This window comes from Phyllostomus discolor, chromosome 1, assembly GCF_004126475.2.
Source record: "Phyllostomus discolor isolate MPI-MPIP mPhyDis1 chromosome 1, mPhyDis1.pri.v3, whole genome shotgun sequence".
In the NCBI taxonomy this organism is placed as follows: Eukaryota; Metazoa; Chordata; class Mammalia; order Chiroptera; family Phyllostomidae; genus Phyllostomus; species Phyllostomus discolor.
This window is the reverse complement of record NC_040903.2, coordinates 198,956,917-198,984,645: the sequence shown is the minus strand read 5'-3', so window position 1 is coordinate 198,984,645 and position 27,729 is coordinate 198,956,917. Positions and strand designations below refer to the sequence as shown.

General features: G+C 41.1%; 1 protein-coding gene across 1 annotated transcript; it reads left to right on the top strand.

Moving 5' to 3' along the window:
* The first annotated feature begins 12 nt into the window (after positions 1-12).
* On the top strand, positions 13-27,321 carry ALKBH1 (alkB homolog 1, histone H2A dioxygenase). The gene is made up of 6 exons (XM_028506504.2): positions 13-225; positions 2,447-2,555; positions 6,472-6,634; positions 15,756-15,846; positions 19,152-19,345; positions 23,092-27,321. The coding sequence occupies exons 1-6, from the start codon at positions 43-45 to the stop codon at positions 23,519-23,521; spliced, it is 1,170 nt and encodes a 389-aa protein (XP_028362305.1). The 5' UTR covers positions 13-42; the 3' UTR covers positions 23,522-27,321.
* Positions 27,322-27,729: the final 408 nt, after the last annotated feature.

The window sequence follows — 27,729 nt, the reverse complement described above, 5'->3', positions numbered from 1 at the left end:
CACGGAAATCTGCTTCCGGGCCAGAGGACGCGGGACGGCGAGATGGGGAAGATGGCGGCGGCACTGGGTTCTGTGGCTACGTTGGCGACGGAGCCCGGGGAGGACGCCTTTCGGAAGCTTTTCCGCTTCTACCGGCAGAGCCGCCCCGGGACCGCAGACCTGGGAGGGGTCATCGACTTCTCGGCGGCCCACGCAGGCCGCGGCACGGGGCCCGGGGCCCACAAGGTACGGAGATTGCGGCACGCGCCTGCTCGTCGTCTTGCCTCGGTTCGTGGAGGGGTTTCAGTGTCCTCCTCTTACAGCTTACAGACTGATTCTTATCAAGCGGTCCCAGCACCCGTGGGCACGGAATTGAACTGCCCACAATACGCCACATTTTGACGGAGAAGAGCTCTCCTACTGGTTCCTCCACGCGGCCACTCGTTGCTGCGCTCTAGGTCAAAAATGTCTGGGAATTGGTATTTACTCCTTCCATTAACTTGCATTTTGTATTTATGTTTGTGTAAATTACCGTAAGCCGTATTCCTAGACGTTATGGGTAGCGCTCTGCATCTTGAAAGAGCCAAGTGCCCGAGTAATTCCAGACCTGGGAGGGATCGATGTTATCAAGCTATTGCTCACAAAACTGCTGGAACCTGTCTTGTCTGAGCCTTCGAGAAAGAAGGCATTACAAAACTGGGATAATCTCTCCAAGTTGAAAGTAAAGAGCTGCCGAATCCGAGCATCGTCCGTTGTTTCTACCTTTCCCCATGGAAATTAAGAAAAGTATCATAGGGGGCGGGGGCACAGAGGGAATCACAACTGCAGTGTAATGTGTATATTTTTCACAATTGCTTTAGCACTGAGGATACCCGATCTCTTAATTTGCCCTTGGTATTGTACCCAGATGGCTGGATGAGGCATTCTTTCCAAGCTTAGTAATAGTTCTCAATAAAATTGGAATGTCATAGTACCACCATATTTGTCTAGAGCTCAGCTTCTTACCAAATTTTATTAGTCAGAATGGTCTTAGAGTTATCAATATAAATACAGAAAGTCTGCACCCCAAGAATAATACACTTGATTTGTGGGAGAGCCCCTCAGGTCCTCAGTCAGCTACTTTTGCCTATACTTGACTATAATGCTTAGATACTTTAAAAATGTAAGTCGCCTGAGAAGGTGACATTGTGTCTAGTGTATACCTAAAATAGTAATTTCTCAATAAATACACTATTGAGTATTCACTCCTCACCTCCTCAACCCCTCCAAAAAAAACCAGACTGAAAGTAGCAAATAAGAGAAGAAAGTTACTATTAAAAGACACCTAATAAGAGCAGTGGAGAAAGTGAGGGAGGCAACAGAAAACCTATTTAAAAGCTCAGAGTTTGGTTCAATTTAGCATATGATAGGTCCACAAGTTTACTTTGAGGGTATTGCTCAATTACAGTGCACTATTAAGTGTGGTCTGTTTAAGAAATCATCACAAAGTGTTTGAAATTAAAACATTTTATTAGCCTCTAGGTACCTGGAGAAAGTTAGCTTGGTCAGGACTCTCAGAGAATTCCAGATATCCATTTTATTATACAGACTAGTTATGTACCAGCTACATGTTGGTATTTTGCCTGGAAATCTCCACACTTGGTGAAGTTAGTAGGATAAGAGATCATATCTCTTTAGAAGAGAACATTTGATGTATTCTAAGGCAAGCCAGACCCTGAATTTATTTTCAGGAAAAGAGTAAAGCTGTTTGTGTTTTTTCCCTAAATGTCCTTTAATGACTTCGTATTGGATCTCTTAACCAATTTAATGAGCCATTTGTAAGATGCTCCACATGCAAATAAAACTTCATGAGACCCTGAAAAACTTAACTCCTAATTAACAAAGGCAAAAAAGTTGGGAATGTCTATTTGAAGTTTTATCTAAAAGAGGGCAAATATTATACGGTTCTCAGTGTTTTATTGATACATTTGTTTCTGTATGGTTAAGAGTATTCTCTTTTCATTCTCTCACTGTCCCCAGCCTGGTGTCCCTCATAGCTCTGTTTAAACACCAACAGTGTGCAAATGCCTCAGAAGCATCATTTTTAGCCCTAACCGAAGCAAACAGCATAGTGACTCAGAGTATTCCAGTATGCTTTGATGACCAGAGTCCAGTAAGACATCACAAAGGTGTGGTATCATAAGAAAAAGTAGTCTTGGAGGCCAGAATCAGCCTGCTTCTCATTACTACCTATCTTAATTTTATATAGGTCTCTAGTGTTTGTTAGTATATAGATGAGAAAGCTAAGGCTCTAAGAAATTAAGTGACTTATCTAAATCTTATCAAGTAAGTAGTGGTACTAAGTTCAGGACCCCAGACTTAGGACTCCTAACTTTGCCCCATACCTGAAATGTCTTTAGAGGTTTGAGGTTCTCGGGGTTGACCTGTGAAATGGCTTGAGCCCTCTGACTTGTTTCCTTCCTGCCAGGTGGTCAGATCTCAGCTAAGTGTGTCCTCAGTCAGTGACCACGATGCACACAGAGCAGGACTTCAGCCGGTCAGCAAGTGGCAAGCTTACGGACTCGAAGACTATCCTGGTGAGTGCAGCCGGCCTAGAGGGTGAAATCAGTTCATTTGTCTAATCTCAGAGGAGGCCCTTGTACGCTAATATGTAGACAAAGAAAAAGGTAAATGCACACAGTGTTCTACTACCCAACCCCTCCTAAATTCTGCCTCATCTAAGAATTCCATTTATTTAGCACTCCCAAAGAATAGAACAGAAGTCAGCAGTGCTGTTTATATTGCAGAAAGTGGCACACCAGGTACAAATCAAAAACTAGGACGCTGACTCTGGGCTCCCTGCCACACCTCTCTGAACACCCACCTCCTCTAGCAGAAGAACTGCTTTGAGCAATAATATAATTCACAATGGTCATTCCAGACACACAATCCCTATATTCTCAGATGGCATAACAACAACTTAAAAATTATTGCTATCATCAAGGCCGAGTATTTTTAAAAAGAATTGTAGGTAACAAGGTCAAAAGTACTGATAGACTAACCTAGAATTTTTGTTATTTTAGTAATAATGTTGGGTAGCTCACTTTACAGATAGATTAAGGTAATAATGAAGAGTGGGTAATGTTGCCCTGGGTGGTGTGGCTCAGTGCATTGAGTGCTGACCTGCAAACCAAAAGGTGTCTGGTGTGATTTCTCGTAGGGGCACATGCCTGGGTTGTGGGCCAGATCCCCAGTAGGGGGCGTGTGAGAGGCAGCCGGTTGATGTTTCTCTCACAATGAGGTTTCTGTCCCCCTCTCTCTCCCTCCCTTCCCCTCTTTCTAAAAATAAATGAATTTTTTAAAAAGTGGATAATGTTATTAATATAAAATAGTATAATATTTTAAATAATATTTTAATAAGATTGATTATTATGAACTATTCAGAAAACATGGAAGTGCCTTATTTGGCCAAATAATCTTAACGTCTGTCATCTTGTTTCTTTCTGGAGGAGATAAAGTTAACATTGCACTTGTGATTTTAAATATGGATTAAAGGCCAGAGATGCCCCTAAAAAGAAAGAAATAATTTTTTGTTGTGCTAAGGGCCAGGTCTGTGTTACAGCTCTTAATACAGTATGACCACTAAAGTATTTGTTAATAACATGGGAAGGTATAACAGCCTTAATACTTCTATAAAAGGCTTCGTGAACTTTAGTTCTGTATGAAAGAGCCAAAGACTGACCTTATGACTGAAATCACAAAGGAGACAGTCAAATGATGGCCTTTATATATGAAAGCATTGCCCTCCTTGAGTTTAGGTAAATGAAGAGCATGCATCACCATCAGTCTTTTGTAGTCATTGTTTGTGAAGACTGCCCTTTACCTTTCAGACAGACCTAGCTCGTTTTCAAGGTCATGTTTCCCTTAACAGATTGTTCAGACTACAAAGTTAGCACCCCCACTTTGGTTTTCTTTTGTCTGAATTGGTGTACTTGCTTTTTTTTTTAATGTCCAAAACATGGGAGATGACAGTCTCTTCTTACTCTGATTTGATTGGAGAGATTTTATTTACTTATGGATTCTGGCCCCCCCCCCCCCTTTTTTTAAAGATTTTATTCATTTATTTTTTTAGAGGGAGGGGAAGGGAGGGTGAAATGGGGAGAGAAACATCAGTGTGTGGGTTGTCTCTCGAGTGCCCCCCTGCTGGGGACCTGGCCCACAACCAAGGCATGTACCCTGATTGGGAATCAAACCAGCAACCCTTTGGTTCGCAGGCTGGCACTCAGTCCACTGTGCCACACCAGGGCAGATTCTACTTCTTAAGGAAACTGGGTACACCGCAACCTGTCTTTAGAAGACTGAGCAGGAAGCTGATGGGTCCGAAGACCAGAAACGGAGTCTGGGGAAGAGTAGGCTTGAGGGGGACGTGATAATGTTAAATATTTGAAAGGTTGTACGTAAGAAAGGATGGGAAGCAGTACATACTAGCGACTAAAGCTTGGGCTCTGGTACCAGGCTACCGGGTTCATGTCCCAGCTCTACCATCTACTGATATGACCTTGGGCAAGTTTCTTAATCTCTCTTGGCCTCAGATGTAAAATCTCACAAAGTACCCACTTCATAAGATTATTATGAGGATTAAATGTGACTATACATGTGAAGTGCCTAGGTCAGTGACTAGCACATAGTAAAGGCTTAATAAATGTCAGCTGTAAAGCTGGAAGTACTTATCAAGAAGAATTAAAACCCAATTTGGGCTTGTTCTATGTGTCACAACCTAAGGCCAATGCATGAAAATTTAAAAGAGGCAAATTTTAATTCAGCGAAAGGAAGACGACAGTTGTCGGAAATGGACTGCCTGAGAAGGTATTAACTTTCTTGTCACTGTGCAAGCTTGCACTAGATCAGAGGCATTCTTCCTTTAATCTTATACTGTGGGGGTGCTGTAGTCTTTTTTAAATCATGCTGATAGCGTATGGTAGATTATTGGGGGTTTTCACTTTTTTTTCTTTGAAAACATTTACAGTCCTGTCACTATCCTAAATTGCTTGGAGAATTTTACTGATACATGAAATGCGAAAGAGGCCTCCACGCTTATAAGCAAATTTCCCCATTTTTATTCTCCAGTTTTCCTTCAGTTCAGCCAGTCCCTTCACCTTTTTGATCCTACCTTCTTTCCCTTGTATATCTTTCAAGACCTTGCTCCGTTCCGTTCCTCACTTTTATTTTTAACCAGTTTTCTGCAGGTTCTTTCTTCACAATCTATAAGCATGCTTTGGTCTTTTTAACCCCTAAAAACCATAAACTCTCTCGTTACTTCTTTATTCCTCTTCGACTACTCCTCAGTCTGTGTTTGTTTTCACAGCCAGGCTCTTAAAAGGCATCTGGTCAGAGGGGAGGGAAGTAGGGGGCTGGGTGAAAAAGGTGAAGGGATTGAGCAAAAGAAACACACAAAAAAACCCCTCGTGTACACAGACAACACCATGGTGATTAACAAAGGGAAAGCGGGGTGGGGGGAGGTAGAAGAAGGTATGGGGGGATAACTGGTGCTGGAAGGAGACTTGGTGAAAATATAATACTATGTACAGATGATGTGTTATAGAATTGTACACCTGAAACCCATTTAACTTTATTAACTAATGTCACCCCAATAAATTCAGTTTAAAATTAAAAAATAAATAAGAGGCATTATCTGTATTACTGTCTCTGCTGCCCTATCTCCAGGTACTTCATGAAGGATAAAGTTTTTCCATCTCTTTATCTCTAATTCTTAAGCAAGTACATAGTATGTGTTTGTTGAGTGTTTGGTGAATTAATCCTTACCATGCACAGATTCCAGTTAACTGTTGTTACCCCACTTCTACAAAGGAGAAACCCCAGGTTTCAAGGTCACAAGGGTCTTCTCAGCACACGTGCTGTAGGTGTACGCATGGCGCCATGCTGAGCAGATGGACGTACCATATTCCCTCCTGCTATTTTAGTCAGGAGCCAGACATCACACCACTTATTTTAACTGTGATCATTCAAAGAGTCTTCAGCCAGAAAATAGAAAGTGGAAAAGGCAAAAAGGGAACGCTGAGATCCCAAAGATAGTAATTGCAAGAAGCAGCCACCTCCTCTATAAATGGTAACACCTGGTGAAAATTTGAGGGATAACTTTTGACATTTTCAACTCTAAAGTTCACTTTTGGGTAACACAGCTGATCATATGTGGAATGTTTCTCTTAAGAATAACCCCAACCCCAAAAGCCAAAGGAATTTGCATAGTGGTAAATGTTTAGTGTTCATCAAACTTATATCAACTTGAAGAAATTCCTCTTTCTCTTAAAATTGGAGGATAGGAATAAAAACACTTGTGTATAGGTGTGGAAGCCGCTGGAAGCATGAGCAACAGGAAATGGAGGGTAAATAGTAAAGTAGAGTGTGCATAAGGAAGTCAACAGAAATAAATTATCTGAATAACTGATGGAGAATTTCCTCTTCTCCTTTCTTTCCCACCCATCTTTTCTACAGGATTTATTTTCATCCCAAATCCCTTCCTCCCAGGTTACCAGTGGCACTGGGTGAAACAGTGCCTTAAGTTATATTCCCAGAAACCTAATGTGTGTAACCTGGACAAACACATGACTAAAGAAGAGACCTGGAATCTCTGGGAACAGAGCAAAGAGTTTCTAAGGTAGGTTTTATCAATCGCAATAAAAGTGTTAGTATTCGTCGAAGTCATTACAGACCTTTAAAGGAACTATTCTATAGCGAAGTGACAGGAACTGACTGCAGCACGGTTACGTTCCTTCCCCCGGAACATCTGCGCAGGTGCTTCGACAGTTACAGTAAATTGAGACCCGTTTCACAGATTTCCTTACCAGAGCTAAGACATCAAGTACGTCTCATTAATCATCAGATGACTGATTTTCATGTAGCTTCAGCCCTTTTCTCTGCTTAAAGTGAGTTCCTTTGAAGACTTGGGTGTCCTGGCAAAAAGTAACTGAAAGCTCTTTACTTCTGCATTCTAGATGAAGTCAGTTCCAGTAGCTGTTCTGTGGTACATCAGTTTTTCGCGAGAACTAATGTTTGTACCGTACTGTTGTTTCAATGTTCGTTCATTCCACAGACATTTACTGTGGATCAGTTGCGTATCAGGCACGATACTTAGCATTGGTGATACAAAGTAGGCCATGGTCCCTGCATTCAGGAGTGCATTGTCTATGGCAGTAATTCCGTATCAACAGAATTAATTATAATAGAGTTCAGCCAGAAAAATGCTGAGGGAGCCAGGGGAAGAAGTAATTTTCAGGCAGGAAGGAGGTGTCAGAGAAGAAAAAGTTACTTTTTAATTGAGTTCATTGTCATATTTTCCCCCCTCTGTCCATTTGAACTGGGTCTTCAAAAAAGATGGGTTTGGCCAACCTGAAAAGCAAAAACACTGTTTTGGGTAGAAAAAGCAGCCTGAGCCAGAGAGGTGATATTAAAACAGAGCAAGTTCTGTGAGATAGGAGCACAGTGTGCATTCATGTGTTTATTCCACTTTTATAATTTCTGAGTTTCAGCTGTGGGTCAGATACTGTGTTTGAGTGTTACAGATTCAAAGTCAGATAAGACACGGTCCTTGCCTTCTAGAAATGTGTGGGTTAGTTGAGAACAGATACATAACCATATAATTAAGTACAATTTGGCAGGCACAGAAATAGAGTTGATAAGATATGGGAATGATTGTTTAGGTGGCTGGATTGGAGGTGAATTGTGGAAAAGGCTTCCTAGAAGTCAAGACGTGAAGCAGGAAAGGTAGGTTAGAACCAGACTGTAAAGGGTTAAGTGCTGTGTAGAGCACTAGTTCTAGAGAGAGATTGCCTGAGTTCAAATACCAGCTCTGTCGCTTGAAAGCTGTGTAAACTTGAGCAAGGTTCTTAACCTTTCTGTGCCTCAGAGTAGTCCTTTTCTCATTCGATAGTGTGAGGGTTAAATAAGAGAGTATGTGAAAAATCCTTAGAACAGCCTCTTAAAACCATCACACCAGCTTTGTGTGTTCTGTTTGAACTTAGTGTTCTAGTGGTGCGGTTTGAGTGAAATTAGTCAAAGAGAGCTTAAAGTTTGTTATTAAACCAGACTGCGTTTTCAAGTAATTTTTTTCCTTCTGACAAACGACTCAACAGAAATTTCAGTTGTCATCTTCTAAGATAGGTCAGACAAATCTCTATCAAAAATAAAAAATGTGATAGTCATACCTTCTGTTTTCAAGGGTTGGAAGAAATTGATATGCTCAGACATTGCTGGTAGCATTGACAATTGATAAGGGACCTTGCCTGGTGTGGCTCAGTGGATTGAGCGCCTGCCTGTGAACCAAACGGTTGAGGGTTCTTTTCCCAATCGGGACACGTGCCTGGGTTGTGGGCCAGGTCCCCAGTAGGGTATGCACAAGAGGCAACCACATATTGATGTTTCTCTCCCTCTCTTTTTTCCCTCCCTTCCCCTCTATCTAAAAATAAAATAAATAAAATATTTTTTAAAAAATGATTAGGGCCTAAGTTCTCCTGTCACTGCTGGGTGTATATTTGTTTTCTCCTCTGGGAAACAAAGGTACTGGACTGGATAAGCCATTCAAAGTGGTTAAATTATGGTCAGAGTACCTGCCAGCTTTCCCCACTTTGCCAGTGCATACCAGAAGGAGGGTCTGTTCAAAAAGATCCCCTTGCATATTGTAATTATCTATCATATCCACAGGGAGAATCATGGAAGTAGAGGACCTCTGAGGATCCTTTTAATTTCAACTTCCTGCATTTCTGTGGTCAGGGAAGAAGAAAGTTTAAATAGAAAATAAATACTTGAACTTAAAAGCATAAATATGTTCACAAAATTAGGGCACCTCAATTCTATGTTTTGTTCAAAGTTTATTATCATTGAATAGTATAGTTTGAGATTCTTGCACAAGAGTATAATAGGTATAAACATCTTCATTGTAGCTTTGTCTGTAGTGGGGGGGGGGGTGAGAAGCAACCTAAGTGTCAGCAAGAGACTAGACAAATCAGGCATGTTATAAAACCTAGCAGAACACAAGCCACCATGCAGAGATATAAAAAGTCTTAAATCCTACCCTCTAGCAAATATAGTAAGATCTATAGTTACTATGAATAAAATCTTTTCTTAGCATTTCCATCACCACCCCCTTAATCTAAGCCACCATCATTTACCACAGTAGCCTGACCAGTTTCTCTCTGTCTGTTCTTGTGCCCCTTCGGTCTGTTTTCAGGGTGCAGACACAATGTCACCTTCTTTAGCTTCTCATCAGCAGTACTGAGATTCAGTTCTGATAGGAACTGCCCAGAGTCGGCATGGACGTCACAAGTTAAGGGTGCAGTCCCCAACGGTCCTGCTCTCATTTCAGACACCAGCCACAAGTTTGGGAGGTCCCCAGCTTACCCATACTTGTGACCACCTGGCACAAATTTAGGGAAGTTCTCATGACTGCCTTAGGTTCAAGAACTCTCCTGAACTGCTCACAAATCAGGAAAGCATTATGCTTATGGTTTTGGAAGAGTCCTGAATGCAAAGCTTCCTTCCATATCCTCTTGCCCTGGAATCAGGATGGGTCACTCTCCCAGGCCTTAGTGTTCAGAGTTTTTATTGGAGTTTTGCTACTTAAGCATGATTGATTGGATCATTAATTACATAATTGAACTCAATTTCTGAGTATCACTTCTGAAAAGATTAAATCCTCTAATCAGATGGTTGGTCTTTCTAGCTTGACAAGCCTACCGGGTATGGTCCTGGGGCCCACAGTGAATAACATAGACATTCCCAAGGGTTTAAAAGCTTTCTCCCAAGAACCAGGGTCAGTGGCCAGTCAAGTTCTTGGTTATACAACACTTAGAATAAAGTCAGTTTTCACCAAGGTCTACAAGGCCTAGATGATCTGGCCCTAGGCACCTCTCCAGCCTCATCTCCTACCATTCCTTTTTATTGATTCTCCAGCCATACTGACCTTCATGCTATTCATTAAACACATCAGGTATACTCAGATTCTTTTTTTTTTTTTTTTTTAGATTTTATGTATTTATTTTTAGAGAGGGAGAGAAACATTGACGTGTGAGAGAAATACCAATTGGTTGGTTGCCTCTAGAATGCCCCCAACTGGGGACCTGTCTCTAAACACAGGCATATGCCCTCACTGGGAATCAAACTGGTGACCTTAATTTATTTTTAATTTTTAGAGAGAGAAGCAGGGAGAAAGGAGGAGAGGGAGAGAAACATCAACATGTAAGATAAACGTCAGTAGCCTCTCACACACCCCCAGCCAGGGACCTGACCCGCAACTCAGGCATGTGCCCTGCCAGAGAATGAAACTGGAGGCCTTGCAGTCTGTGGAGCAACACCCAAACCCTTGAGCCACGGCAGTCAGGGCCAGGCTCAGATTCTGTGGACACGCTGTTCCTTCTACCTGGGAAGCTTTTTCTTTTAACCAATGACTTCCTGCCCTTAGGTCTCTGTTCTAATATCTTACTAGAGATGATTCCCCCACATTTAATTAACAGTAGTCCTCTTTTCTCTCCTGCTTTGTCCCCTTGCCCTGTGTTTTTATTCTTAAGTGCAAAAGGTACCTACCAAATATTTGTGGAATTAATTAGATAATGGATACTTTCATGTACCTTTTGAATTTTGTGAATATTATTTAGTCAAAAATAACTTCAAAGAATAAGAAAATATAAATTTAAATAAAGCAACTTTGTTCCATAAGCTTGTGAAATGCCTTGTATTAATTTTATATATATATATAAACTTTTTTATTGATATTCTCATTGTGGAAGCAGAAATAAACTTTTCCCCTTTCTGCTCCTGTAAGACTTTGTTATGGTGCTATTAATAGCGTTTACTATGGTGAAGACAGAAAAGAATGCCATTGGTCCTAGGAAGCATCAGCTCTGGGTAAAAAAAAAAAAAAAAAAAAAAAATTTAAAAAGTGCTATTAGAAGCCAAGACAGGAAAGTGTTTCTAGACTAAGATAGGATTTGGGATCACCACTCAAGTGAAACAAAGAAACTCGTTTTGGTAGGAGGTGACAGCAGAAGTCAGATTGCAGTGAGGATGGCAAATAGTGAGTCCTTTTATAAAGATTTGATTATAAAGGGAAGCAGTGATAGATGCCAGGCAGAGGCAAACAGGACATAAATGGAGGCTTGAGTGAGAGGCCAACTTGGGAAGAAGTGGGAGCACCGCTGAAACAAGGAGGGGAGGACGGAGTGGAGGTTCTGAAAAGTGCAGGGGAGGCAAGCTGGAGTCGTTCACTGGATCTTTGGGTCAGGCCTCTGTTCGCATTGTCCTGGAAGGGAGTAAGAAGGGGACCGAACACTTGATGTGAGTGATGGTTCAGAACAGTAGGTAGATTAGATAAGAATAAATATGTGCAAAATAGCAAAAGGATGTTAGCATTTAAGGTAGAATTTGATGTCCATTTTCAGTGATTGATGAGATTCAGATTGAGAAAGGAGACAAAACTGGAAACACTCATACTGAGAGGGAAAAAAAGGAATTCTAGGGACAGGAGATGGAACCTTAAGACAGAAAGTTGTGGTTATGCAGAGAAATATTAAGAATTGTGAAAGACACAATTCCCAAGCCTTTAAAAATGACTGAAAAAAGCAAAACCTGCAATAGTATTTTGAAGTTTTTCTATTTAAGTCATTTTAAAGTTGTTTTTTAAACAACTTTAGACTCTTTCTGTCCTGAGTATTTTTGCTTTCACAGTGATTCACTAATATCCCTTGAAGGCCAGAAAGAAAATACCAATGCTTAATTCTGACACCTAAACTACCACTACACAGAGTTTGTTTGCATCCAAGTAGGGGTTTGGTTGAAAGCAGCGCTGTAGAGCGTGGTTGCTGAGAGAGATGCCAGCCAGCACTTACACAAAGCACTTCCCCATGACCGAAAGTGAGCAAATGCTATGTGGGCACCTTCACCGGGGAGAAGGTAACCAGCCCGCCCATCCATCATCCTCCTGCTAGTGCCTGGAGGGGCAGCTGGGACTGGGAGCGTGGCGTTCTGTTTGCAGCAAGAACCAATAATTAGAGTCACACTTGCTTGAAAACTTTTTTTTTTATATAATTGATAAAGATTTAAAGGTAGGTTAGGTGCCAACATCATCCCTGCATTCCTAAGGGTGGCTACAGCAGCTGTGTTGGCACTGAGCTGCGTTGGTCTTTTTAGACAAGTCAGGTTTAAAAAGAGAACGGCCCACCCATGCCTTTCATCAGTTTCTCACTATTCTGCTTGGAAATGATTTGGGAACTTGTTAAATTTGTTTTTGGCTTTACACTGTTAACAATGTTGTTCAGGAATGACTTTCCTGGACACCTTGTTACCCAAGAGGCCCATGGGAACCAGAAGGGTCCCTAAGATAATACTCAGACAAGAAATGTCTGGTGTTGGCCAGTTCTGCTGCTCTCACAGCTGGAAGGCAAGTGTTAAACAATAACTGCTCCTTGGCTTCCAGAAATTCTATACAAAGGCAAGAAGTGAAATCAAGTTCTTAGAAGAGGATGTGAAATGAGGGATGGAATCTCATACCTATGTGGGTTTAACACATTACACAAAAATATATATTAAATTCTCCTTAAAATGGCATAGACACTCAATGATCACAACCTCCACTAATCAAGTCCTTAAGCTTGGTTTTTCCTTTTTGTTATGAGAACTGGGTTTAGTGCTTTTGGAAGTAAGGCTCTGACATCTTTTATATCCTTGGACCAATCCCCTTTTATAAGGCAAACCCAAAGCCTTCCTTACAGTGGTAGTTTGTTTCTAAAAAAGGAACTATATTTAAAAAAGCATATTATAGGGTGGTTTCATCATGCTTGATTGTTACTATAATTTTGATAATTTTCTTAATACCATAAACCTATGTTAATTAAAATTATGTATACCCTTTTGAAGAACATTAGACTGAATCTTTTGATGGAAGGGCAGCTTGCTGGTGGTGCCATATCAAATGTCTAAAATACAATCACCTTCTGAATTCTTTCCAGAGCTACACTATTATCTTTATTTGTTCAGATCAGTCTGATTTTTATTATGTAATAGTACGGGTTCTCGAAAGAGGTGGAAACGTTTCGTCCTGTTTTTTAAATTTTGTCTAGAACAGTGTTTAAGTGTGGTCCCATACCGGTAGCATCAGCATCACTTGGGAACTTAGAAATGCACATTCTTAGGCACCACCCTAGACCTACTGGGCCAGCATGTGAATTTTAACAAGCCCTCCAGGTGATTCTGAAGAGCATTAAAGTTTGAAAACCACTTGGCAGAAGCTAAGTGGGGTATGCACAAGCTCTGTAAAAGCTTTCTGTACAGCTCTTCCCTCTGCTGTCTAGATCCTCAGGACACCATCTATTTTGAGATCTAGATTCCATTTATACACTACTAATTTCAGCAGCTTTCTTTTCTCCCTCATTGAAAACTCACAGCTCTGATATCCATGCAATCATTGTTCTGTTCTTCAGCAGCATTTTCTCCTGTCTTTGAGGGGGTTTTGTTTGTGTGTGGTTTTTTTGTTTTTGCTTTTCTTATTTTGTTTTTTCAATTATGGTTTATATTCAGTATTACTTTCTGTTAGTTTCAGGTGTATGAGATTATCTTTAAGGAACTAGGTACTAAATAGTGTCTTGGAAAGAGGAAGAAATAGAATGGATCACCTCCATAGGGTATTTATGTAACTCTGGAATTCCATTTATATTACTATTAATTACAAGATTCACATGAGTCCAGAAATAAGAGGTTATACTTATTTTTCTGTCTCATTGCTACTAAAATAGAATATTTTTTATGAGAGCAATATCAGGGAGTCCTTTTATTGTACCTTTAACTGAAGAAACATTGGTAGAACTCAGGTTGTATTACTATGTTGTTGTTTTTTTGTTTTTACACACAAAACTTAAATAATGAATGGTGGTTATACATAATAACTGTTCACATCAGCTAATTGCAGTCACTGTCCAAGCCTACATATTTTTCTCCCTAAATTGTTAATAGTTGTCTGTCCAGTTATGCCAGAGATCCCAAGTTTAGTGATTCACCAGGAGAAGTCACAGGGCTCAGCCTATAGTTGTACTTACGGAAAAGACATTGCAGTGAAAGAATACAGAGCCAAATTAGCAAAGGGAAAAGGACATGGAGCAATGTCCAGGGAAAACCGGACTCAACCTTCCAGGGTGCTCCCCCAGTGAAGTCACACAAGACGCACTTCATTCCCCTAGCAACGAGTTGTGACGTGCGAAGTGTTACCTACGAGGGAAGCTCGGTGCCCAGGTGTTGACTATTACGGTTGCAGTGGGAGCCTCTGCCTAGCGTACCAAGATTTCACACTCCCAGAAGGAAAGCAGGTGTTCAACATTAACTGTATTGTTAGTACCAACAATTTAGGCACAGTGAGCTACAGATTTGGGAATGGCGTGAGCCTCTAAAACCCAAGTTCCACCAGCCTGCCAAGGGCCATCCTTGTAAGCAGGCCTTTCAAAGGGTAGCAGTCAGACTTGCTATGCCTCTTTTCTGCATGGTTGTCCTAAATAAATTAGTGTGTGTTTTATTTCTTTTAGCTACTGGTCTTGATGTGTGTATGTATCACAATGTCCTTAGAATGTGGACTCATGAGGACAGATAGCATCTATTCTGTCAACTCTTGGTCAAGCATCAAGATGAGTGACACTTAGAGCTGAGCCTCTACTAAACGCTTTACTTTGCTCCTGCCGCATGCCTGTGCTGCCTAGTGCATCGCTCCCTGTTGAAAGGCTGCCCGTTCTTCAGTGCTGTGGTTGACTCCCAGCTCTGCCATGAAGCCACGGCTGGTTAGACGGCTGACTCTGAGCTCTTCTTTTTCTTAATTCTAGTGGCCCACAAGGGCTTGTGGTGTTCATTTCAGTAGTAGATTTTCTACTACTACTTGAATTTTCCCATAATTTTTCTTATGCTTACCTGTCGTCTCCTGTCAGAATACAAACTTCTTAAAGTAGTCGAATCTTTTTTAAACAGCAGTTCTTGAACAACAAAAAATTTTTGATTGATAAATTGTGTAAATTACATAGAAAAAATAAACTAAGTAAAATGATCAGGCCTAGCATTCTTGTATTTTTAGATATTTAGAAGTAAATCAAACCAACAAGCTTCCTCTTTAGAAAAAGTCAGTCTCATAGCTTTGATCAGATAAGCTTTTAATTGCTGAAAGGGTAGCTCTAGTTTACAGAAACTTCCTGTGGTTTGAACAAGGGATGTCAGAAACCAAATTACTGTGGTCCTTAGTAGTTCACTAAGCCTCAGTTATCTAAGCTATCTAAGAAGTCATGTGAACCCAGTTATTGATTACATACTATGTTTGCCCAAACTTGACCCAACTTGCAGTTCTGGGAAACCATCATCGTTAAAGACATAGTGATAGCTGTGATTAATCATTCACCACTTTTAGCAAACCAAATTGAACATGTTGTGTTAAATTTCAATTACCCATAGTGCTCTTGGTCCCATTTCCCATGGACATTTCTGTTGCCACTCTTGTTCTATCATTGAGATGCTGGACACTTTCCATTTAAAACTGATTCCATTGAGTAGAGGATTTAGAAACAAGGACAAGAAATTAGAAATGTTACCATTTTTTTTAGTATTAGTATATTCTTGCTCAACTTATCTATTCTGATTTCCCCTGTGGAGATCTTGGCTGACAGCACATACATGGAATACCAGATTTAGACTCCAAGGTCTACAAACGACTGTTGCTGCCATTTAATGTAAATAAAACCCTCCTTTGTCTCTAATTTCTGCAGATATAAAGAAGTGAATAAACGGAGACCCCGAAGCTTACTAGAGAAACTGCGATGGGTGACCCTAGGCTACCATTATAACTGGGACAGTAAGGTATTTGAATTTTCTTGCTAGTTCCTTTGTTTTCCATTTTTGTGCTCTCGGGCCCACAGAGAGGGATTTCTTCCTGGCCAAGCTTACAGTATCATCTTATCCATTCACAGGAGGATCTCTTTTATTTATTCCCTCCTAAAATCTCTTTGACACACTATCCCAAAAGACATGGATAATTTATCAAGAGAAAAGTTTTTCTTAAGATACCCTCAGGTTATATTATTGTATCAGAAGTCATCAGTACTTTCTCTAAATAGGTGTTAGAGATACCAATTTTTCTATACTGCCTTCAAGAACAGTAGTCAGTTATGACCTTTATTTCCATTATTGTTCAGTGTTTGTTGAGCATTCATTTCCTACACAGTATCTTCCTAGAATAAAAGAAGACCCATATACTTCTGGTGCTCTCATCAGTCCACAGAAGGACATTCAGGATCTAGATGCCGCACCCCTCTGGGGAAAGTTGGAGCAGGAGACAAGTGGGAAAGAATGTCCTAAAATTAACAAAGTTCCTTGGGTGTTTTGTTTTGTTTTGTTGAGGTACAGTCTCTTTCCTGACTTCTGTGCTTCAGAGAATATCTCCTGTATCCCTGATAGTGCAGTGTCTCTTGTCTCAGTGAGGTATTTGCCACCAAGTAAAAGGACTAATTCTGAGAGTGAACTGAATAAACCGAGTGAAATAGACCATCTTGCTTCTAACCAGTTACTGTCTAAAAGCTCTATAGTTTCAGTGAAGCCAGCTTATTAGCATATATATTAACTGATCAAAATAATGAGTTACCTAAAAATATTCATAATATAATTCTTATTGTCAGTGATTCCGATTTAATGGAAAACTAAATATCCGTATTTGAGAAAATGGCTGTGTGTCTTCAGATTAGACAGCCTTGCCTTCAGCAAGGATAGTACCTATCTCATAAGGTAGGTGGGATAACTACATGATTAATGCCTGTGTGGTGATTACAACAGTGGCTGGCTGTTCTAAGAGTTAAGTGCATTGACACAAATGTTAGCTGGTTGTTTTTTATGATGTTATTTTTATTGTTGATATTGTTATTCTCCAAAGACCTCAAAGTGAGTCCCATTTACTAAGACAAATGTGGAGTGAAAATTATCAAAAACTAAGTAACAGAGAAAAGCAAAAGAGAATTAAGAAAGAGTAGTGCCCAGACAGCTTGGAGAGGGTTCAAAGCCCAAAATAGAAATTACTTCACCGTAGAATAGGTGGTATAGTGTTAGAATGGCATCTCTGAGTGGTTTGATCTTCTGCAAGGATTAAAACTTTAAATGTCAGAGAAAACCTGAAAGTTCTCTAACTACACCCTTAATGTTGAGACATTAAATAGGAACTCTTTTTCTATGCAGTTCAGGAAAAGAAAAAAATAAAACTGGGAGATTCCAACTAAAGAGGGTTGACCATCCGTCAAGGACTTCTCACAGAAGTCTTCCTGAACCTGAAATGAAAGCTCGCTTCTGGCCAAAGCACATACATTCTCTCCAGAGCCATGACTCTCTTGCCCCAGCTAGAATGTGTCATGTGAGTTGCAGAATGAGACAAAAGTGGACTTTCTGATCCGATTTGTGGCTGTTGAGCCAAAGGAGAAGTGAGAGGAGCGCATCCAGACTGAGGAGGAGTGTCGGGCTGCTGCAGCCACGTAGCCCGGAAACCTCTCCAACTCACCGACACAGGAGACTGCTGTCATGATGTGTGTAGATTTTGTACAGAGAGTGAATGCTCTGGCCTTTGATTTTTTTTTTAAGGTTTGTTTATTTATTGACTTTAGAGAGTAAGGGAGAGAAAGAGAGAGAAACACATGTGCCCTGACCAGGGATCAAACCTGCAAACTAGCTGTGTCATGTATGCTCTAACCAACCGAGCCAGCTGGCCAGAGCTGGGGTTTCTTTGTTGTTGTTGTTGCTGTTTGGTTTTTTGTTTTGTTTTTGTTTATTTTTAAGAGAAGAGGGTATTTGTGATCCTTAGATGCTAAAAATAAAGGAGTTTCAGCGTGGTATGTGCTGAAAATGACTTCCATGTTAAGGCCCTGCCCTGAGTCATGGTGTAAGTCAGTTTCGGTTCAGATGTCCTGAGCACGTTATCCCCTCAGAGTGTGACCAGTGAACCCAGCACCGAACCATGTGGCAGTCTGAGGGGTCCGTAACCAAAATGGCGATGGTATTTGAGCTGCCCTTTTTTTTTTTTTTTCCCCTAAGATATTCTTTAGGGAGAGGTAAGGCAGGGTGATAGGGAGAGAAACATCAGCGTGTGGTTGCCTCTTGTGCGCCACCTACTGGGTACCCGGCCTGTGACCCTTTGGTTTACAGGCTAGCAGTCAATCGTAGTTACCTTTTTAAAAAAAATAATAAACTTTGTATTTTAGGATAGTTTTAGATTTACAGAAAAGATGAAGTGTACTATAGAGAGTTTCTATATACCCTGTGCCCAGTTCTCCCTGCTGTTAACACCTGTCTCTGTTATTAAGATGGTACCTTTGTCTCAATTAGTGAACCAATAGTAATACATTATTATAATAGTAAAGTCCATACATACTTCATTCGAATTTTCTTAGTTTTTAACTGTACTTTTTCTGTTCCAGGACACCACATTACATGTAGTCGCTATGTTTCTTTAGGCTCCTCTTGGCAATAACATGTTTTTTTAGAAGTTAGGTCATCTTTTTATTTTTTATTAATCCTCACTTGATATATTTATTGATTTGAGAGTGAGACAGAGAGAGAGAGAGACAGACACATTAATGTGAGAGAATCATCAATCAGTTGTCTCCCTCACATGCCCCAGCAGGGAATCGAACCTGTAACCTAGGTATGAACCCTGTAACCTAGGTATGAACCCTGTAACCTAGGTATGAACCCTGTAACCTAGGTATGTGCCCTGACTGGGGATTGAACCCACAACCTTTTGGTACATGGGTTGATGCTCCAACCAAATAAGCCGCTCGGCCAGGACTGCAGTAACAGTGCTGAGTTACCTTTTAACCCTAAAAGAACTATCCTGTTTGGGATTACAGTATACTAGAGAGAGGTTGTAGTCATTGCTTAATGTGTAGACTCCCTGCAGGATGAATTTTTCTAGTTTATCTCTGCACAGCAGGGTCTGCTATACAGTAGGCGCTCAGTATTTTGAATGCTCGTTGTTAGATTCTGAGATGCCTCAAAAAATGGATGGATACATCATGCTATGCTAATATTCATGTAAGCTAGATGATTTTTAAGTGGTAATTAACCTTATTTCAGTTTCCTACTTTCCTGAGATCATTGTTTTTCTTATTTCCCCTACTTTATTAAAGAAATACTCAGCAGATCATTATACACCTTTCCCTTCTGACCTGGCTTTCCTCTCAGAGCAAGTAGCTGCTGCCTGTGGATTTCAGGGTTTCCGAGCCGAAGCAGGTATCCTGAATTACTACCGATTAGATTCTACGCTGGGCATTCATGTAGATAAATCTGAACTTGATCACTCCAAGCCCCTGCTGTCATTCAGGTAAGTTCATTCTAGAGATTTGGGGTTATTTTTTATCACCTCATTCCGTTTCTAAAGCGTGTTTAAACTAAAATAAAAACATTAAATTTTTTATTTTTAAAGTATATTTTATTGATTACACTATTACAGTTTTCCCAGTATTTTTCTTCCCTTTATCCCCTCTCCACCCTGCACCCCCCAACCCTCCAGCATTCCCCACTCCTTAGTTCGTGTTCCTGGGTTGTACATACAAGTTCTTCAGCTTCTCTGTTTCCTATACTATTCTTAACCTCTCCCCTTCTGTTTTATGCCTACCAGTTATGCTCCTTATTCTCTGTACCTCCCCCCCATGTTTCCCTCCCCCCTCCCCACTGAAAACCCTCCGTGCAACCTCCATTTCTCTGATTCTGTTCTGGTTCTAGTTGTTTACTTAGTTTTTGTTTTTGTTTTTCAGGTTCAGTTGTTGATAGTTGTGAGTTTGTTGTCATTTTACTGTTCATACTTTTTTATTTTCTTCTATTTCTTAGATAAGTCCCTTTAACATTTCATATAGTAAGGGCTTGGTGATGATGAACTCCTTTAATTTGACCTTATCTGGGAAGCACTTTATTTGCTCTTCCATTCTAAATGGTAGTTTTGATTGGATAGAGTAATCTTGTATGTAGGGTCTTGTCTTTTATGACTTTAAATACTTCTTTCTAGTCCATTCTTGCCTGTAAGGATTCTTTTGAAAAATCAGCTGATAGCCTTATGGGCACTCCTTTGTAGGTAGCTGTCTCCTTTCCCCTTGCTACTTTTAAGATTCTCTCTTTATCTTTAATCTTGGGTAATATAATCATGATGTGCCTTAGTGTGTTCCCCCTTGGGTCCAATTTCTTTGGGAGCCTCTGGGCTTCCTGGATAGCCTAGAAGTCTATTTCCTTCTCCAGACTGGGGAGGTTTTCCTTCATTATTTGTTCAAATAAGTTTTCAACTTCTTGCTCTTATTCTTCTCCTTCTGGTGCCCCTATGATTCAGATGTTAGAGCGTCTATAGTTGTCCCAGAGGTTCCTAAGCCTCTCCTCATTTTTTTGAATTCTTGTTTCTTCATTCTGTTCTGGTTGGATGTTTGTTTCTTCCTTTTGTTCCAAATTGTTGATTTGAGTCCAGGTTTCCTTCCCTTCGCTGTTGGTTAGCTGTATATTTTGCTTTATCTCACTTTGCATAGCCTTCGCTTCTTCCTCTATTTTATAGCCATACTCAACCATTTCTGTGAGCATCCTGATTACCAGTGTTTTGAACGCTGCATCTGGTAGGTTGGCTCTGTCCTTGGCACTAAGTTCTTTTTCTGGAGTTTTGGTCTTTTCTTTCATTTGGGCCATATTTCTTTGTCTCGGCACACCTGTTGTGTTGTAGGGGAGCAGGGTCTTAGGTATTTGGCAGGGTGGGGAAACCTTCTTTGCTGCGATGTGGCGCTGTCTGTGGGGGAGGGGTCAGAGAGGGAACAGTGCAGCTTGCCTGCTCTAGCCCCTCTTTGCAACAGTCTCTCTAGTGTGAGACTGGGAGTTCCCCCGCCCCCCATAGCATCCCCCGTAGTAGTTTACAGCTAGCTTGAATCTTTTTTTTTTTAAGGATTTTCTTTTTTTTTTAAGACTTTTTTTTTATTTATTTTTATAGAGAGAAAGAGAGGGAGAGAAACATCAGTGTGTGGCTGCCTCTCAAGTACTCCCAACTAGGGACCTGGCCTGCAACCCAGGCATGTGCCCTAAACTGGAAATCAAACCTCTGACTCTTTGGTTCTCAGGCTGGCACTCATTCCACTGAGCCACACCAGCCAGGGCAGCTTGAATCTTTAGTTTCTGTTTAGCCAGCACTGCCTCTCCCATATAGTCCACCACCTTGTGGAGACCTCTCAGCCAGCTCCACCTTGCCCATGCAGTCTGTGCCTTGCCGTGTGATCTCTCCACCAGGTTGCCTATTTCCCATCTCCGCCCCTCCTACAGTCTGGGTGAATGTTTCTTTAACTCCTTGGTTGTCAGAGTTTCATGCAGTTTGATTTTCTGGCACTTCTGGTTGTTTATTGTTTTTAGATTGGTTGTTATCCTCCTTTTGGCTGTGCAAGGAAGCTAAGCATTTCTGCCTATGCCTCCATCTTGATCAGAACCCCTATATGCATCCAAAAACATTAAACTTTTAAAAAATAACTGGATCTATAATTTTTCACTTCTGGGCATTTTAACAATGTATCGTAAGTAAAACTAGTAGTCCTCTAAGAATAATAACCAAATTACAGTTAATATTTCTGTTGAAGATGCATGGAGTCTGCCTGTGTAATGAGAGGTATTGTCAGTGTCTGTGGAATGGGCAAGTGGAGGGCCATACAGTAGAGTAAGCATGTCTTTTGGAATGGAGAAGAGCAAGGCACACAAGCCTAAATAGGTCCCTCTTGTCTCCCTAAACATAAGTTTAAATTTATGCAGAGTACTGCACCTGTATCTGACAAAGTATCTGAGAGAATCTTTTATTATTACCTTATCTTTAAAACGGACAGGAATGATAAATACAGTGAAGGGCTTAAATGTAGTACCTCCCCTCTTATCCACAGAGGATACATTCCAAAACCCCCAGGGGATCCTCGAAACCACAGACAACACCATACCCTAGATATACTGTGTTTTCTCCTAACCTACAGTAAAGCTGAATTTATAAATTAGGCACAGTAAGATATTAATACAATATGGTGTAATAAAAGTTCAGTGAATGTGGTCAGTAGTTTCGGGGGATCCCTTGCTGAAGTCTTTGGACAGGCTCAGTGCCTCTGGGCACAGCGTGCTGCTGTCGGTCAGAACACATTGTCTGTTCGTGTCTTCCACCCACAAACGTGGTGCCTGTTCCATGCACTGTGGCTGTAACTTCTGTAGTTTGAGGTGCAACAACAAAACTAGCACAAATGCCTTTCTCCTTCACAAGCCCACAGGTAGAAGATTTGTTCTGACTGTGTCTTAGCAACCTTAGTACACAATTTTTTTTCTTATTAAGTCAAGAACTTCCACCTTTTCACTTGAAGGAACCACTTTTTGACTTCTGTTTGGCATATCTGAATTGCTAGCATCACTCCTTTTATGCTTTGGGGCCATTATTAAGTATAATAAGGATTCCTTGAAACACCGCAGTACCTGGACAGTCGATCTGATAACTGAGTTACTACTGAGTGTCTGATGGGTGGGGAGCGTGTACCACATGCATTTGCTGGACAAAGGGATAAGAAATCATGTCCAGGCTGGACAGAGCAGGACAAGCACTGCGAGATCTCATCACACTCCTCAGAACAGCGTGCAATTTAAAATTTAGGAATTGTTTATGGAATAGTTTATTTCTGTTTAATAATTTTGGACCACAGTTGACCACGTGTTACAAACTGTAGAAACCAAAACTGGATAAAGAGGGACCACTGTAATTTTATTCGAAGACTTAAATCCTAAAGAGGCATTAATAAAACTTACATGGGTAATGTTAAAACTAAATTCTTACTTTGCTTTTTTAACTGTTTGAAATTTTATGTCGCCGCACTCCTGTGGGCTCTGACAAGTTCAAGTAGCAGATTATGGATTGGTCGCTCACAGACACAAGCCAAAAGAGAAGGAGCGTAGCACCGTTTAAAAAGGAAGATTTAGGAGCAATAAGTATTGAGCTGGAATTAGGAAATAATGCAGTTAGCAGTAACATTACCAACCGTGGTTACTTAACAGAAACTTACTGTTGTGTGTTGTCTACTTATTTTTTTGTAGCTTTGGACAGTCTGCCATCTTTCTCCTGGGTGGCCTCAAAAGAGACGAAGCCCCCACAGCCATGTTTATGCACAGCGGTGACATCATGGTAATGTCAGGTTTCAGTCGCCTGGTGAACCATGCAGTTCCAAAGGTCCTTCCAAGTTCCAACGGGGAAAGCCTGCCTTGCTGCCTGGAAACCCCTCCCCCGGCTGTCGTCCCCAGAGATTCGGTGGTGGAGTGCTGCTCTGCAGAGGACTGGCAGGTGTGTGCCAGCTACTTGAAAACTGCCCGTGTTAACATGACTGTCCGACAGGTGCTGGCCACAGACCAGGACTTCCCTTTGGAACCCACGGAGGAGAGTAAAAGGGACATCACCACTGAAGGTTTCTGCCACCTAGACGACGAGAATAGCCAAGTGAAACGAGCTAGGTTAAACCCTGACAGCTGAGACTGGAAGAGCCCATTCCTTTTACTGAGGCAGATCTTACAGTAAAGGGCTGCGCCATTTTGTATCGCCATTGGCCTCAGCACCAAGACAGGCCAAGGCAGACCGGGGAAAACTCATCATTGATCACAGTGTTGCCTTGCAACCCCTTCTGTAGAGTAAACTGACTCATCACATACACCAGCGCCTAACCGGGACTGGACCAGACAGGTGTTCGACACGGTCCAGCCCTGCTCAGGCAGTGACGTACGGGAGAAACCCAGGGAGGTGTGGCGTTCTACCAGAGCCCTCTCAGCCTCGCCGTCATCCCTGAGGGAAGTAGAAGTGCGTTTCCGTGGCTGTGGAGTCTTTAAATACCTCAGATTTTATTAACGGGAAACGTGATAGCCCTCCCACCAGCCCGTCTAGTGATTCTGTGATAAAATTGCGGTTCCGTGAACCAACCATTAGTCTCACTTACTCATTCTTCCCATTAGTGACAAATCTTTTGATCTTGTCTTCCATCTTTTCTGGCCTTCACAGAAGAATCCTGCAACCATTGAGACAATGAAAATGAAAATCTCACCCCCTAGAAGAGAAATTAAGCACAGCCGTCTCTTTCTTAAAAAGTAAATATACACTCAAGGAAAGGGAACAGTAGTTTCTCCAGATGTCTTTTAGGTCTCCAAACTGCTGGTTTTTAAGGCTACTCTCTCAGTTGGACTGAAAGAGTTCCAGGAATGCTCTGTACTGTTTTCTCGGTGAATAAACTCACTCGGTTTTAAATTAAAGATCTGTATCTATCTTTGAGGGTTAATGTATCTGGGGGTAGTTTTTTCCTGCTTCTGCTTACTGTAGTATTCTTGCTTTTAAAGTCCTCTAGCCGTTTCTACCCTGCACCATCCTGCTCTGCCCTGAGTGCTCTTTGTAGCTGTCTCGGAGGAGAGGATATTCTGTGATATCCCAGTCACTGCTGTCTTTGTTACCTGTAGACAGCTTGGACAATACAGGAAGCATCAAGCTTTAATCTGTGTGCCCCCACCAACTCACTGTGCCCTGAGATAAGTTACTGTACATTTCTCTGGACCTCGGTTTCCTCATTCATAAAGTGAAGATAATATCTACTTCCATCTTCCTAGAGGGAAATGGATATTTCAAATGATAATGGGAACTTAGCACTCCTTTCTGGAAGCATCCTGTGCCAATATTTTACTTTGGTTTGGACGCTGAGGAACGTCCCAGCTTGTATGGGTGGCTGGTGGGAAGCCACTGTGGTAACTTCCGCTTGCAGTGTGATTTCCAGAATTTTCATTTCTACTCTGTCCTCTTTCTTATGAGCATGGAACATGGAGTTCATATTGTAACCTGTGGTAGGTTTTTGATTGAGTAATTGATTGATTTCAGAGAGAGAAACATTGGTCTGTTCCGCTTATTTATGCATTCACTGGCTGATTTTCCTGCATGTGCCCTGACTGGGGATCAGACCCGCAGCCTTGACATATTGGGAGTGTTCTAACCAACTTAGCTACCTGGCCAGGGCATGTAGGGGTTGTTTGTTTGTCTGTCTGTCTGTTTGTTTTTGTTTTGTTTAGGACTAAAAAATTAATAGAATAATCCTCATGTGTAACTAGTTTCTAAAATTAGTCATTCTAGCCCTGGCCAGTGTGGCTCAGTCGATTGGAGTGTCGTCCCATAACTGAAAGCTTGTGGGTTCAGTTCCCAGGCAGAGCACACACCAGGGCTGCAGGGTCACTCCCTGGTCCAGGTGTGTGCGGGAGGCAGCTGGTCAGTGCTTCTCGCATTGATGTTTCTCCCAAAAAAAGCAATGAAGAAAATGTCTTCAGGTGAGGATAAAATGTAAGTAAAAATAAAATGAGTGCATTATAGGAAATGTTTATATAATTTAAATTACCCCTGGAAAAATTCCTAAAATTTTCCATAATGTAGATGACATGTGACCCACTGGAAACCAACAGACTGTTTAGTAAAACCAACAGAGTCAGCTTCTCCTCCAGCATTATAGTAGGTTGCTCTTTGTTCAATTAAATGTCATATGAAGGTGTTGACTTGTGTTTAGGGGCAGTGTTGTACAAAAATACATATTCATACTGTAAACTCCACGGAGCTAGGTATGTGTGTCACGGGAAGCATGTGGACACTGATGTCAGCCCGAAGACGAGCAGATTCCTCCCCCGCCCGGCTCCCTTTGTTTCAGTTCCCCACCAACATCTGAGTCAGGTCAGCAAACTACGGCCCGCCTCCTAGATTTTTGTGGCCCGCAGACTAAGAATAGTTTCTACATTTCTAAGTGGTTGAGGGGGAGGGAATCCAAACAAGAATAATATTTTGTGACACATGAAAGTTATATGAAATTCAAATTTGTGTCCATAAAGTTTTATTGGAACACAGCCACACTGTAATTTGTTTACAGGTTATCTGGGGTTCCTTTCATGCTACACTGACAAGGTTGAGTCACTGCAGCAGAGACCAGGTAGCCTGCACAAAGCCTAAGAGATAACAGTCTAGCCTCTCACAGAAAGCATTGGCCAATACCTAGAAAGGAAGCTAGACCCCTCTGGGAAGGAACCTGATACCAGGGTAAGGGACTAAGGTAGTATATTCTTTTTTTTCTCTATTATTTTATACCACCAATGCCAGAGTATATTCGTTGTGATCTAGTCTGTATGTGGCAGACACCAAGCGTGGAGTCACAGAGGTTGGGACTGGGGAGATGGGTGCTCTGATTCTCTGCTAGTAGGAATGTACCTGTATTTTGTCATGTATAATGCATACTTTTTTGCTCAAATTTTGAGGGAAAAATGAGAATGCATATTATACATGGATAGTCCTAATTCCGTTATCTATATAAATGTTTTTAACTATTTATGCTTATGCATTAAACTCTAGAAAGCAATAACGATATCCGTATGCAAAATAATACCCTGGAATATGATGATAAGTTTTGTTTCTAAATATAAATAAAATATTGAATTTAAAAAATGAAAATGAAAGGTTTTTTTTTCCTGGAAGTTTGGGCCAAAAATGTGGGTGCACATTATACATTGGCAAAATATGGTAAATTGCTGTAACCTCTAAGGCATAGTTTACAAGTATGTTAACATGTAATTTCTGCATCCCAGTCTGACCAGAACAGTCCTGAAGTATGTCCCCTTTTCCTCTCAGAAGTGATTTGGTTTGATGATAAATTGCACGGTCATCCTAACTACGGTTTTTTAAAAGATTTTTAGAGAAAGGAGGGAGAAAAAGACGGAGAGGGAAAAAATCGTGTTAGAGAAACATTGAAACATCGGTTTCCTCTCTCACGTACCCATCTGGGGAGCTGGCATGCAGCCCAGGCATGTGCCCTGACGGGGAATCAAACTGCTGACCTCTCGGTTCACAGGAGAGCACTCAACACACTGAGCCACACCGGCCAGTGCTTCGTACTAATTATGTTTTAAAATGTGTACCATTTAGCTCTGGCTGGCGTAGCTCAGTGGATTGAGCGCGGGCTGGGAACCAAAGTGCCCCAGGTTCGGTTCCCAGCCAGGGTACATTCCTGGGTTGCAGGCCATAACCCCCAGCAACCACACATTGATGTTTCTCTTTCTCTCTATCTCCCTTCCTTCCCTCTCTTAAATAAATAAATAAATAAAATATTTTAAAAATTTTAAATTAAAAAAAAAATGTGTACCATTTGACCGAATAAATTTTACTTCTGGGAGTTTGAGTCTGAGGAAGTAATTAGAGCTGTCCACAAAAGTTTTGTGTAAGTTTGTTGTAACGGTAAAAGTTTGAAATAAACTCAATATCCAGCAACAAGGGAGTCGGTGGATGAAATTCATGTGTTCTTTGAATGAAGGGTCATTGAGCACTGTTCTGTGACTGCACAGAGTGCCTTTGTGGCACGTACGGCCTAGTGGGTATGACGTGAGCGTGCAGTGGAAAACCGGCCGTCAGAAGTCACGTTTTTGAAGAACAGGTAGAAGTATGACACTACACAGTGTTGAATGAGAAACCCAATAATGAACTGGGCCAAGTAACTTCATTTTGTATAAAAGGTTACATATTTTTTAAGAAACTGGAAGAACGTGTATAGCAAAATGTGGATGGTGGTGGGGTTATAGATGATGTTTATTTGTGCTTTTGTATAGTTCTGATTTTTTTACATTGAAAATCTTTTTAATTTTTTTAAGAATGAAAAAATTTAAGAATAAATTGTTTTGTTTAAG

Coding starts and splice junctions, on each gene's coding strand:
- ALKBH1 (XM_028506504.2), top strand. CDS start 43: ATGGGGAAGATGGCGGCGGCACTGGGTTCTGTGGCTACGTTGGCGACG. Junction 226..2,446: donor CGGGGCCCGGGGCCCACAAG/GTACGGAGATTG, acceptor CCTTCCTGCCAG/GTGGTCAGATCTCAGCTAAG. Junction 19,346..23,091: donor AAGCCCCTGCTGTCATTCAG/GTAAGTTCATTC, acceptor ATTTTTTTGTAG/CTTTGGACAGTCTGCCATCT.